This window comes from Carlito syrichta, unplaced genomic scaffold (genome assembly GCF_000164805.1).
Source record: "Carlito syrichta isolate Samal-C Ts95f unplaced genomic scaffold, Tarsius_syrichta-2.0.1 Scaffold87133, whole genome shotgun sequence".
In the NCBI taxonomy this organism is placed as follows: Eukaryota; Metazoa; Chordata; class Mammalia; order Primates; family Tarsiidae; genus Carlito; species Carlito syrichta.
In genome coordinates this window covers 104,670-118,242 of record NW_007031229.1, presented here as the reverse complement: position 1 = coordinate 118,242, position 13,573 = coordinate 104,670, and the positions used below count along the sequence as shown (strand labels likewise).

Here is a 13,573-nt window from a genome sequence, read left to right as displayed (position 1 = left end):
CAGAGGCATTCTTCTACGAAACCACAGTGGTACTGTCACACTCAGATAACTTAAACTCATTGCATGTATAGTCCATACTCACATTTCCCCAGCTGTCTTTTTTGAGTTGAGATGTCTCACTCTGTTGCCCAGACTGGAGTGCAGTGGTGTGGTTACAGCTTACTGCAGCTGCAGACTCTTGGGCTCAAGTGATCCTCCTGCTTCAGCCCCCCACGTAGCTGGGACTAGGGCGTGCACCACCACACATAATTTTTGTATTATTTGTAGAGAAGAGATCTCTGTATGTTGTCCAGGCTGGTTGAAATTCCTGGGCTCAAGTGATCTTCCTGTCTCAGCCTCCTAAGACACTAGGATTGCAGGTGTGCACCACTGTGCTGCGGTTCCCCTTGTCCTTTATAGTTTATAGCTTTTCAGAAATGTCTTTTATGAGGCTTCAGCCCAGGGTCCTGCTTTCACTGGATGCTCACGTGCCATTGTCTCTTGCTGTCTCCTGATGATGGGTTGGGATAAACATTTTTGCCAAGAACAGCACACAGGTGCCATGTCCATCCTGCTTCAGTACAGCAGGGGCACGGCATGGAATGGTTTGTCCTGTTCCTGGTGATGCTGAGCGGGGGTGACCATATGCTTGTCAAGTGAATGACCAATGACGGTGACGGGCACCTGACTGCAGTGTCCTAACTCACTGGACCACTGCCCTGCCATCAGCCCCCCTGGCGATGAGAAGCCCAAGACCCATAGAGGCTGGGTGACCTGCCTGCGTCACACATTGAGTGAGTAGCATGGAGGACGTGAGCCTGGCTGCCATAGGCACACTGCTGGCTCCGCACCACATGAGTTCAAGAACAGATAGGCTTGGCTGAAGGCAGCAGAGGCGTCTCTGGCTCTGAAGCCTATGATGACCTGGAAGCCTGTGTGCCTTTGTGTGGCATGCAAGGTCTGTGACGGAAGGCCCCCTGGGTCCCATAACCCTCTGCCTCTGCCTTGATCCTTTCCTCGCCTGTGTCTATTAGCCTCAGCCTGCTCAGGGCCGGGGTGCCTTCATGGTCATCGTGTTGACCCTGGTCACCTGGGGACACCACCCTCTGCCCCTGGATGTGGAGTTATTTGAGGACACAGGCTGTCCCTGCTGCCTGACTGGCACCCTTGGCCTCAGTGTGTGCTGGGCAGTGCTTCCAGGTGACTTCATGGCACTCCAGGAGGATCTGGGGATGCCGAGGGGAGGACAGGAACACGGGCCCAAAAGGAGGCAGCTGGCAGGGATCCTCTGCTCACACCAGACTCTCTCCTCTCGCAGAAGAAGACGTGTGTGTGTTCAAGTGCTCAGTGTCACGGGAGACGGAGTGCAGCCGTGTGGGCAAACAGTCCTTCATCATCACCCTGGGCTGCAACAGCGTCCTCATCCAATTCGCCACCCCCAATGGTACGTGCCCTCCTGAGGTCCGGGTGACCTGAAGCCAGTGTGCCCAGCGCTGTGGCGGGCCCCGGCCAGATGGCAGCTCATCCACCCCGACAAAGGCTCCCTGCCGTTGGAAGTTGCGTTCCTATGTGCAAATGTGTCCAGATGCATTCTTGCTGCCTTGGCAAACATTGTATCCAGATGCCCCTTGCTGGTCCTTCAGGACTCGGCTTCTATGTCCCCTCTAAGAGACCTGTCCCGACTCAGCTGGCCCCAGGCCAGCTGCAGCTGGAGTTGAGGGGATGAGACAGGATAAGGTCTTGGGAGCAGGTGGAGGCTTGTTCTGGCCCATTGAGAAGCTGCTGGAGGCCCCAGAAAGACTCCTGAGGAGACCTTGGGGAGCCTGAGGCAGTGCCACTGCAGGTGTGGGTAGGAGGGGCACCCAGAGCTGGAGACCCTCGAAAGTCCCATCACATGGCTTGGTCTCCTGAAGGGAGCCTTGCAGTTGGTTCAGGGACTGGGGCAGGGAAAGAGGAAGGGGGGATGCCTGTCTCCTTGCTGTCCCTGCCAGCCTCCCCTGGCCCCATCTCATCTCTGGGAGACTGTGCAGCCACCCAGACGTTCCTCAGGCAGCCTGAGCCCTTGGGCCACCTGTGTGCTGCTGCCCTAAGGTGAAGGCAGTGGAGGAGGGGGTGGGGGCAGAGCGCCAGTGGCTGAGGTTGCTCACCTCCGGCCAAGGTGTTCTTGCACCCACAACCCACTTTCCGTCTTTACAAACACAAATAATCCAAGTTCACTGTTAAAAACTAAGTTGCACACAGCACCACCAGGATAATCAGTGATAGTGGTGGTGTGTTCTAAAGCCCTCTAGTTTCTCTACTCTGTTTCTATTTGAATATTTTCTTTCAGTTCTATCAGTTTTTTAACATTGTAAAGGCTTGGCCATTCCTGTGCTAAACTCTGGTCTTTGCCATGTGGTTCTTTGAGCTGTGGCCACAATGATGTTTTCCTGACTTTGGCTTCCTCCCCTATCTTGAGGAGGTGAATCTTCTCTCTCTCTCTCTCTCACTCTCTCATTTACTTTCTAAATAAACTACATTTTCAAATCTATAAATAAATAAATAAATAGTATAGTCTCCATTAGAAGCAAATGACCAGTTTAGCCCTTTCTCAGTGTCCAGTTCATGGTATTAAGTCCACTCATGTTGTTGTGTGACCGTCACCATCCACTTCCAAAACCTTTTCATCATCCTGTACTATGTCTTTTAATTTTTTTAACTGTCAGGCCGGCCTGGTGGCTCACATCTGTAATCCCAGCACTTTGGGAGGCCGAAGCAGGAGGATTGCTTGAGCCCAAGAGTTTGAGTCCAGCCTGGGCAACATAGCAAGACCTTGTCTCTACAAAACATAAGCCAGGTGTGGTGACTCATGTCTATTGTCTTACCTACTCAGGAGGCTGAGGCAGAAGGATCACTTGAGCCCTGGTCAAGGGTGTGGTGAGCTGTGACTGTGCCACTGCCCTCCATGCTGGGCAAGACTCTGACTCAAAAAAAAAAAGATTGTCTTATAAATATTGCTCTACATAAAAAAAAAAAATCAATATAATGTAGCGGCCAGTGTTCTATGTTAATTATGTAGCTCTTTTTAAAGGGCTGCATTCCCTGGCTGTCAGGACAGAGTAGTGGTCAGTTCCTTGCCATGGCTTCTCTGTCCTGGGCTTATCCTGTCCCCTCTTAACAGACATTGGTGTCTGCTCCCATGCACAGATACTGCTCTGAGCTTTGGGTGGATGTGGGCTTATTGCCAGAGCTTTGACACCCAGGTCAGTGGACATGTACTTGAGCTGCCCTCTGGAGAGGAGGTCCCAGGCCCACTTCCAGCGGACAGCAGTCTGACGTTGGGACAACTTCTGTCCCTCCTGTGTTGATCACCAGGTGGCAGATGTGGCTGCCCTTCCTTTCTCTGGAATGTGAACACTGTATCTGTGGAAAATGGCCACAGGTGTTCAGGGTGAACACATCAGGATCTGTGTCCCTCAGAGTCCCCCCTCATGGTGGTCCCACACACCGGCTTCCAGGGGTGGGTTACTGCCAACCCTGGTGACCTGGCTTCCCTGTTCTAGATTTCTGTTCCTTCTACAACATCCTGAAGACCTGCCGGGGCCACACCCTGGAGCGGTCCGTGTTCAGTGAGCGGACAGAGGAGTCTTCTGCTGTGCAGTACTTCCAGGTGGGTCGTGCCCGCCCTCACCAGCCCCTCGGTGGCTTCCCCACCCACCTGCAGGAGGCTTTGCAGTCTGGGGCAGGCCCACCTGGGTTCCCATCCGGGCTCTGCCCCTTACTAGCCGCATAGCTGCGGGCTGGGCCTCAGTTCACTCATCTGTGAAGTGGAGAAGCAGGTGCCTGCCTGCGAAGGTTGCTGGAAGGATTTGAGTGCAGGTGGGCCATGGGCGTGAATAGTGGTAGAGCAGTTATCATGTCCTGAATATTCCCTTGTGGACCAGGCACTGGTCTAAGTGCTGTCATGTGCACAGAACCACTTGGACCTCCCAACAGCACTAGGAGGTAAGTGCTGTTATTGTCCCCGTTTTACAGATGAGAAAACTGAGGCTCAAAGAGGTTAAGTGACTTGCTCCAAGTCACACCACTATTATGCAACAGAGCCAAGATGGGAAGCCAGGTCTGCCTGATGCCACAGCCTGTGCCCTGCCCAGGTGCCACACTGCCTCCCGCTCGCCTGCTGTCTTACAGAGACACCACACCTCACCTGCCTGGTGCTCTGAGTTCTAGGGTTCTGTTCGATCTGCTCCTCCTCCTCTTTGGGGTCCCTAGGATGGGGCAGGTGGTCCTGATGCCAGAACCTCCCTGTGGCAAATCTTGAGTTCTCCTGGGCGGCTTCCAGGTCCAGGTGGCATCTGGCTGTGTCCTTGGCCATGGTGATGGTGGTGGTTTCCCTCCTGGGGGCTGCCCTCTGGCTTCCTGCTCCCGCTCCCGGGGGTGCCAGTGGGGCCCAGGTGGAGGGTGTGCGGCCTCTGGAGGGAGGTTTATGCCAGAGATGGCCCCTCTCTCTGTCGCAGGGCTGGCAGGCCTCAGCACGTGTCCTGCTGCGTGCCCCGTGCCATTGATGTGTCTCTGTTCCAGTTTTACGGCTACCTGTCCCAGCAGCAGAATATGATGCAGGATTATGTGCGGACGGGCACCTACCAGCGCGCCATCCTGCAGAACCACACGGACTTCAAGGACAAAGTGAGCTGGGCATGAGTGGGCGGGGTCCGGTGACCACAGGGTTCTCTAGAGAGTTGGCACAGGCGAGGCCTGGCTCTCGCATCAGATCCCTCCCTGCTTCTGTTGTCTTTAGTTTTCTTTTTTTTTTGAGTTGGAGTCTCACTCAGTTGCCCAGACTGGAGTGCAGTGGCCGCTCCCGGCCACCGCAACCTCAACCTGCTAGGCTACAGCGATCCTTCCGCCTCAGCCTTCCAAGTAGCTGGAACTCCAGGCACGTGCTACCACGCCCGGCTAATTTTTTTGATTTATTGTAGAGATGAGGTCTTGCCAAGTTGCCCAGGTGGGTCTCGAACCCTGTGGGCTCAGGCAATTCACTTACCTTGGCCTCCCAAAGCGTGGGATTACAGGCTGAGCCACCGAGCCTGGTGTCTTTAGTTTTCTTTTTCTTTGCTCGTTGATTTTATCTTTAATCTTTTTGGATCATAAAAGTAAAATCTACTTACTATATAAACTCAACACACATTTACAGCCCAAGCATGGGCCTTTGTCATTTCCCTCTGAGACAGCTGGTGCCCACAGCATGGCCTCTTCTTCCAGTTGTTTTTGTGCAGACAGCAACATAGATTTCAGAATGGTTTCATCGAGTTTCTTTTCTTTTTTTTTAAAATGAAATTGGATTGTATTCTACATACTCTTTTGGACAACCCCTTTTTACCCTCTTAAGGTATGTCTTAGGACATACTATTTTCCTCCCAGCTTTATTGAGCTGTGATTGAGAAATTAAAGTTGTAATTATTTAAGGTGGACAATATGTTGATTTCATATACATAAACATTTTGAAATGAGTACCACAATCAGGCTAACATCTACCACCAGTGTCACCCTGGCTGTAAGTACAGTGGCACAATCATAGCTCATCACAGCCTCAGCCTCCTGGGCTCAGCATTCCTACTGGCTCAGCCTCCCAAGTAGCTGGGACTCCAGGCATGTGTTACCACACCTGGCTAATTTTTCAATTTTCTGTAGAGATGGGGTCTGCTATTTTGCCCAGACTGGTCTTGAACTCCTGGGCTCAAGCAATTCTCCCACCTCGGCCTCCCAAAGTGCTGGGCTTACAGGTGTGAGCCACTGCACCTGGTTGATAGTTACCTTTGTATGTGTGTGTGTGGTGAGAACACTTAAGATCCATTCTCTGCCACATGTCACCTTGGTCAGCGGTGGATCACATACTCAAGGGTGGTTCCGTAAGAGTCTAGTACTATGTCTGTCTGTACTGTTCCTTTTCTGTGTTTAGAGATACAGGTATTTCTCTTTTTGTTACCATTGCCTTCAGTATTCAGTACAGTGACGTGCTGGGCAGGCCTATAGCCCAGGAGCCATAGGCTACACCATACAGCCCAGTGTGTAGTAGCTGTGCCACTTGGGTGTGTGTAAGTATACACTGTGATGTTTGTGCAACGATGAAATTGCCTAATGATGCATTTCTTAGAACATAGCCCTGTCATTAAGCGTCACATGACTGTATACGATACAGCAGTATTAACTGTAGTCACGATGCTGGGCATTAGATATTCAGAGCATCTTGGGACTTGCTGTAAGGTCACTTGGACACTCTAATTTATCTAGTCACTTCCTTAGCTCCTTTAAAAGTTTTCTAACCTCACGAAATAACCCAAGCTTGTGAATTTATTTTCTCTTTTTTTTTAAAATTGGGGTCTCACTGTCTCTCAGGCTAGAGTGCAGTGGCACAATCTTGGCTCACTGCAATCTCACCTCTTGGCCTCAGGCGATCCTCCAACCTCAGCCTCCCGATTTGCTGGGACTACAGGTGTGCACCAACATGCCTGACATATTTTTTTATTAACTGTAGAGACGAGGTCTCACCAGGTTGCCCAGGCTGGTCTCAAACTCCTGGGCTCAAGCAGTCCTCCTGCCTTGGACTCCCAAAGTACTGGAATTACAGGTGTGAGCCACTGTGCCTAGCCTATTTTCTCTTTTGAGTCAAGTGGAAGTCTGTGTTTATCCTTAGCATATCTTGGAGGGCTCTCCACGTGGGTCTGCGTGGACCTGCCCCTTCTAACACCTGGGTCATGCCCCTTTGCATTGCTGAACTTCCCAGAGGATGCTGGGCCACCCGAGCTGCTGTCTGGCAACTGGCTTGGCTGCGCTGGGACAGTACTTAGAAAGAGAAAGGGAATGCTTCTTGGCAAATCCCTTCCTGTTTCCTGAGGATGGATCCATTTCTGGTACATCCTGAGCTCTGAGAGGCCTCCCGAGGCCTTCCTCTGAGAACAGTCTCCCTGCGGGGCACTTGTTGCCCACTATACCCAGAGTCTTTGTCCTTAGAAAGCTCCCGCATGTCACCAGCAGAAATGCATGCCCTCACCCTACTCATGCAGAAGCAAGCCCCACATCCAGAAGGTGAGGGGTCCTTCCAGACTGGGGTACCAGGCCAGCAGCCCTGGGGGAACCCAGCCGACCCTGAATTTGGGGCCCCCATCTGCCCAAGCCGAGGCCCTGGCCATCACTCAGGGCAGGAGTTGACGAGGAGCCATGAATGCTGCTGCCAACACCCCTGGGTTTTTTCCTCCCCTCGAGGGCTGCTGAGGCCTGGCAGGACACCCTCGACTGCTGGTAGGCTTCCCTAGGCCTGCAGGGGCTTCCTGGGCTCCTCCTCCCAGAGGACCAGCTGTGATGCAGTCATCTTTAGTTATCTTTATTTTGATCAAGAGCCCATGAGGGGCAGACTTGAGGGTGGAGATGGCCTAGGTGCAGTTCCTGGTGATGTGCTCGCCCCTTATGATCACTGTCACCTTCTGTGTCTTGCTCTCACTGCCTCTTCCTCACTCAGATTGTTCTTGATGTCGGCTGTGGCTCTGGGATTCTGTCATTTTTCGCTGCCCAAGCTGGAGCAAGGAAAATCTACGCAGTGGAGGCCAGCACCATGGCCCAGCATGCTGAGGTCAGTGTCCCGCCAGTGCCCAGCCTCGTGCCCATCAGTGCCATACCTGCCCTCTCCAGAGATGCAGACTCTGCTAGGAGCCCCTGGAACCCTAGGCCCAGGGGACCTGAGACTGTCACCTCTGTGCTTTGCTCTCTCAGTTGTCCCAACAACTGAACAGCTGTGGGAGGGAGAGGTCTGCAGTGGTGTCACCTCCATGACTGGCTGGACACCTACAGGGTCAGGGGCAGTTGACATTTTCCTTTTTTTGCACTGAAACCTTCATTCCAAGGCTCAAAATATAAAAACTATAAAAGGGCCAACAGTGAACATTCTCCCCTCCTGGCCCCACCCACCCAGCCCCCACACTGGATGGAGTGTGGTACACAGGGAGTCCTTCTAGAGCTCTCCTGTGGGCTGCAGATGTGAGCGTCTCCCTTGCAGCATTGGAGGCGTGCTGCTGCCCTGCCCATGGTTCTGGGACTGCCTGGGTCATGGAAGGACCTTCCTCACCGTCTTGTAGCCACAGAGCATCCCTTTGCCTGGATGGATAGTTTATTTAGCTCCTTCCCAGTGGGGACACTGTGTGTTGAGCCCCTCTCTCATGGCAGTTGTGTCTGGAGGACAGATCCTGGCCTGGAGTTGTTAGCTTGGGGTCCAGTCACTAGCTCTGGTGGCTGTTGCACATTCTGCTTATCCCTGCCTCTGCTGCCCTCAGCAATTGTCCTTGCAGGGTGGGGGACCTGGGATGCTGCTGCAGGGGTGGTCCTGAACAGGGCTGGGACGAATCTCGACTGTGGTCGGGATGCCTGCGGAGGAGGTGAGGGACTCGGCAGCCGTGAGCAGAGAGAGGAGGCAGTGGGGTGCAGCGCAGGCCATGACCCTGCCTGCCTGCCCACAGGTCTTGGTGAAAAGTAACAACCTGACAGATCGCATCGTGGTCATCCCTGGCAAGGTGGAGGAGGTCTCACTGCCTGAGCAGGTGGACATCATCATCTCAGAGCCCATGGGCTACATGCTCTTCAACGAGCGCATGCTCGAGAGTTACCTCCACGCCAAGAAGTACCTGAAGCCCAGCGGTGAGTGTCCTTGTTGGCGTGTGGGGATGGGGCTGGCAGGGGAGATTGCAGGCCGTGGGCGTGTGGGCCGTGAGCTTGCCAGCATGCTGGGGTAGCTGCTGGGCCGCAAGTCTCTGCTCGGAGGCCAGGGTTACATCAACCAGGTTGAGAAGTTGGGACTCCTTGGTCGGGTCCTCTGACTGCTGCCCAGTAGGCCCATGGGTGGTTCAGCCCCTGCTTGCCTGTGTCAGTGGCCCAGGGTGCAAGGGAGTCTGGTCTTTCCCCCACTCTCTGCCCCTACCCTGCTCCAGCTGGCTGCGGAATCCTGAGTCTGAACAAGGCCAGACATTAATCTGCCCCTCAGGCCCTGGAGCCTCCACATCTCTGTCATTCTGTGACCTGGTGCTGGGCTTCTGGCTGGCAGTGAGAATTGGGACAGACCCTGCTCTCCTCAGAGTCTGGGGGTGGGTGTGTATGTATGTGAGGGGGTGAGGCTACTGTCTGATGAGCCCATCTGTTATCCCCAGCCACACCTATTGTATGAGTCATTGGTAACTGTTTGTGTCTGCCTGTCTGTCACTGGGGTCTGCGTGGCCCTGCGTACCTATGATGTGTGGCTATGTTTGTTTGGTGCTGTGTACATGCCTGTGTCAGAGTATTTCCATGTGGGCAGGGAGTTTTGTGTGGTGGGGGAGTGCGGGGTTCCCCAGCTGGGGTCGTGGCCATGGGACAGAGCGTAGGAAGTGGTACCAGGTGAGGCCCATGCAGGCCTGGTTGGTGTGGGTAAGGAAGTACCCACTCTGGGCCTCTCGCCCTTCTGCATCCAGGCCCTGGGACCTGCCTCAGCTTTGCTGTTGGAGGGCATGGGCTGCCACTCCACAGCTGTGTTGAGTTTGTTCTGAGTGAGTGTAGGTGGTGAAGCTGCCCAGGGGCTGTCCAGCCCTGCTCCCTTGTCTGCCCTGGCAGCGGGTGGGGTGTCCCAGCAGAAGGGCCCCTTCTGGTGGGACATGAAGCCAGGTGGAGTCAGGCTCTGGTACCCACACATTCCTATCTCGGTCCAGCAGCATGCTGGGGGAGGCTGGCCAGCTGGCCTACAGGAGAGACTCCAGCCCAGCTCAGTATACTCTCCTGGGACTGAGGGCAGCTCCCCCCAGCTGCTGCCTCCTGGTTGGCAGGAACCATAGGTATCTTTTAGGCTGAGACCCTTCCCTGAGGTGACCCAGGTCTTTGAAGCAAGTGGCCCAGGATGTGGCCTCAGAGCCAGAGCTGAACATCTCTCTCCATCCCAGGGTGTGTGAGCATCTCCTATCTCTGGCTCAGCCTGGTGGGGTGAGGAGGAGCAGAGGCCCACTGGCACCTCCATGCCTCCCTCTCCTTGCTTGGATGCCCACATCTGGAGGTCAGGTGCTTGTGAGTCACAGATGCAGGACCTGCCCTTCCTTCCCTTTCAGGCTACATGCCCAGACTGGGGCGGCCAAGTGGCCCACTCTGCTGGCCTGGTGTTTGTGCCAAAGCCTGGGCAGCCCCAGGGATGGGGATTCAGCATCCCCCACCAAGCCTGAGGCCTCCACTGAGGCCCTCAGTGGCAATAGTGTAACCTTGGGACCCACTCTGCTTCTGCATTCCCCACTGTGTGTGCATGGACAATAGTGCTGAGGGTGCCGCTTGCTTACCTGTGAGGCCCTGTGAGGCACATCGTGGCAGATATGACACCCCCCAGCATAGGCGTGCAGTACCATGTCACGTAGATGCATGAACAAATGAACGGGAGGCTGGGAACGCCAGGGGTGGGATCTTGGTGCCCTTGGGGAGCTCACCAGGCCCTGTGGGATGTGCCACCTGACACCAGCACCCCTCCCTGCCCCGCTCCCAGGAAACATGTTCCCCACCATTGGTGACGTCCACCTTGCGCCCTTCACGGATGAACAGCTCTACATGGAGCAGTTCACCAAGGCCAACTTCTGGTGAGTGTGCCGGGGGTGCTGCCCTCTAGGGATGGCCCAACCCAGGGGCCCTGCTCCTCGAATGGCCTGAAACACTTGGGCTTGATGAGGCCAGCTGGGAGAGAGGGCATGGCCACCCCACCCACCTCTCCTGCTGGTGACCATGTTGTTGGGGGGGGCTTTCCGCAGGTACCAGCCGTCCTTCCACGGAGTGGACCTGTCAGCCCTCCGAGGCGCTGCAGTGGACGAGTATTTCCGGCAGCCTGTGGTGGTGAGTGGGACACCCAGGGCCCTACTGCAGTAGCACTGGGCACAACTCTCCTCTGGGGTGACAGGAGGAGGCATGGGCTTCATGGTCAGACTGGTCCAAGCTGTGTAGGGAAGCCACTGCCTCTCGAGCCCTCACCTCTGTCCTTCACAGACATTTTGGAAATAAAATGCAATGCATGTAGAACACTTAGCACCCAGCCAGCGTGCTATGCATGCAAGTTGTTATTAGGTGAACTGATCTGTGGTGAACTGATATAATTTATTGATTGACTTTACCTAAGATTTTTGAATTGATATATAGACCCATGTCTCAAAAATCAAAACAGCCGAGCACAGTGGCAGATTGAGACTTCAACTCACACACAAAAAAGTAACAATACTAAACCCATTATATTCTAACATAAATAGCAGTTTTTATGAAGAATAAAAACTATTTTCCAGCGATTGTTTTTAGTGGCAATAGTAGCATTTTTTTATGGGGCACACACCTGTGGTTCCAGGTACTTGGAAGGCTGAGGTGGAAGGATTGCCTGAGTCCAGCAGGTTGAGGCTATGGTGGCAGTGAGTGTGCCACTGTACTCCAGCCTGGGAGATAGAGTAAGACTCCAATTAAAAAAAAAAACAAAAACGACTTTTCATCTCCCAATGGCACAGTTGCCCTTCCTAAATGCAAGCAGTATTATTATTCTTCCAGAGTTTTTACACCTAAATGTACATAAACAAATACAAGTATTTTAAAGCCTTTTTTTCCCTCAGAAAACATAGCATAATCAGTATACTGTTCTGTCTATAATTTTTCTGTGGTCAGAGATATACGTTGTATGATTTCAATCCTTAGAAATTTGTTTGGACTTGCTTTAAGTTCAGTGTGTGGTTGTTTTTGGTTAACGTTCTATATGAATTTGAAAAAAAAAAGTAGTCACCAGCTGATGGCAGTGTTATATTAATGTTAATTAGGTCACATATGTTAATCACATTGGTCAAATTTTCTTTACTGGTTTTTAAAAATCTGTTTTTCCTATCTATTACTGATTATAGACTTAATTGATGTCTCCATTTCATTATAATTTTTGCTTTATATATTTTGACATTGTGTTACTAGGTGCATACAGGTTTAGGATTCTCTGTTCCTGTTGGATTGATCTTCATTATGAAGTGTCTCTTTTTATCTCTACTACTTTTTTTTTTTTTTGAGTTGGAGTCTCGCTCTGTCGCCCAGACTGGAGTGCAGTGGCCGCTCCCGGCCACCGCAGCCTTGACCTGCTGGGCCCCGGCGATCCTTCCACCTCAGCATTCCAAGTAGCTGGAACTATAGGTGCACGCTACCACGCCTGGCTAATTTTTAATTTTTTAATTTTTTTATTGTAGAGATGAGGTCTCACCAAGTTGCCCAGGCGGGTCTTGAACCCGCGGGCTCAGGCAATCCACTCACCTCAGCCTCCCAAGGCACGGGATTACAGGCTGAGCCACTGAGCCCGGCTCTACTATTTTTTTAAACACTGTCTCTGCCTCACTGTCTTCCTCCTGAGAGTCTGATTATGTATACAGTGGACCTTTTCACTGTGTCTCAAGTAATTTTATTTTTTTATTTTTTTATTTTTTGAGTTGGAGTCTCACTCTGTTGCCCAGACTGGAGTGCAGTGGCCGCTCCCGGCCACCACAGCCTCGACCTGCTGGGCTTCAGCAATCCTTCCGCCTCAGCCTTCCAAGTAGCCGGAATTACAGGCATGCACTACCAGACACGGCTGACTTTTTGATTTATTGTAGAGATGAGGTCTTGCTGCCCAGGCGGGTCTCGAACCCGTGGGCTCAGGCAATCCACTCACATCAGCCTCCCAAAGGCGCGGGATTACAGGCTGAGCCACCGAGCCCGGCTAAGTAATTCTTTTATTTTTATTTTTTTATTATAAAGATGTGGGATACAATTTAGGGTTAGGTATACAAACGTTGATTGTGCAGGTACCCTTGTTGATGAGGTATGTACCTCCCTCCCCTAGCAGTTTCCCTCAACTGCCAATCCCACCCCACTCCCCTGACTGTTTCCCACTACTGCCAATCCCTTTTTTATAGTATTATAATAATTGTTCAAGGTCCGCTTATGAGTGAAAACATATGGTACTCTGTTCTTTGTTTCTGTGATAGATCACTGAGTATGATCGACTCTAAATGCATCCAAGTTGCTTCGAAGTCCATATGTTTGTCCTTCTTTGTGGCTGCATAATATTCCATTGTGTATATGTACAACATTTTTTTTTTATCCAGTCCAGCTTCGATGGGCAGCATGGTTGATTCCATGTTTTGCTATTGTGAATAGAGTTGCAACAAACATACGTGTGCAGGTATCTTTTTTGCAGAATGATTTGAGTTTCTCTGGGTATGTTCCCGATAGGGGAGTTGCTGGGTCATATGGAAGGTCAATTTCTAGTTCTTTCAGAATCACCACATTGTCTTCCAAAGAGGTTGTACTAGTCTGCATTCCCACCAGCAGTGTAGAAGGGTTCCTTTTTCTCCGCATCCTCGCCAGCATTTGTTGTTGTTTGTTTTATTAATGATAGCCATTCTTACTGGGGTTAGGTGGTATCTCAATGTGGTTTTGATTTGTATTTCTCTGATGATGAGTGGGGCTGAGCACTTTTTCATGTGGCTGGCTGCCTGTATATCTTCTTTTTTTTGAGTTGGGGTCTCACTTGGTCGCCCAGATTGGAGTGCAGTGGCCGCTCCCAGCCACCGCAGCCTCG

At 52.2% G+C, this 13,573-nt stretch overlaps 1 protein-coding gene across 1 annotated transcript in view; it reads left to right on the top strand.

The window, feature by feature from the left end:
* Window positions 1-1,043: 1,043 nt before the first annotated feature.
* Window positions 1,044-13,573, top strand: part of CARM1 (coactivator associated arginine methyltransferase 1) — a 20,129-nt gene continuing 7,599 nt past the window's right edge. The window contains exons 1-8 of the mRNA XM_021712082.1: window positions 1,044-1,179; window positions 1,298-1,423; window positions 3,522-3,628; window positions 4,540-4,644; window positions 7,475-7,585; window positions 8,466-8,643; window positions 10,496-10,586; window positions 10,755-10,836. Coding sequence (XP_021567757.1) covers window positions 1,044-1,179; window positions 1,298-1,423; window positions 3,522-3,628; window positions 4,540-4,644; window positions 7,475-7,585; window positions 8,466-8,643; window positions 10,496-10,586; window positions 10,755-10,836 — 936 coding nt within the window. The remainder of the gene's footprint in view (window positions 1,180-1,297; window positions 1,424-3,521; window positions 3,629-4,539; window positions 4,645-7,474; window positions 7,586-8,465; window positions 8,644-10,495; window positions 10,587-10,754; window positions 10,837-13,573) is intronic.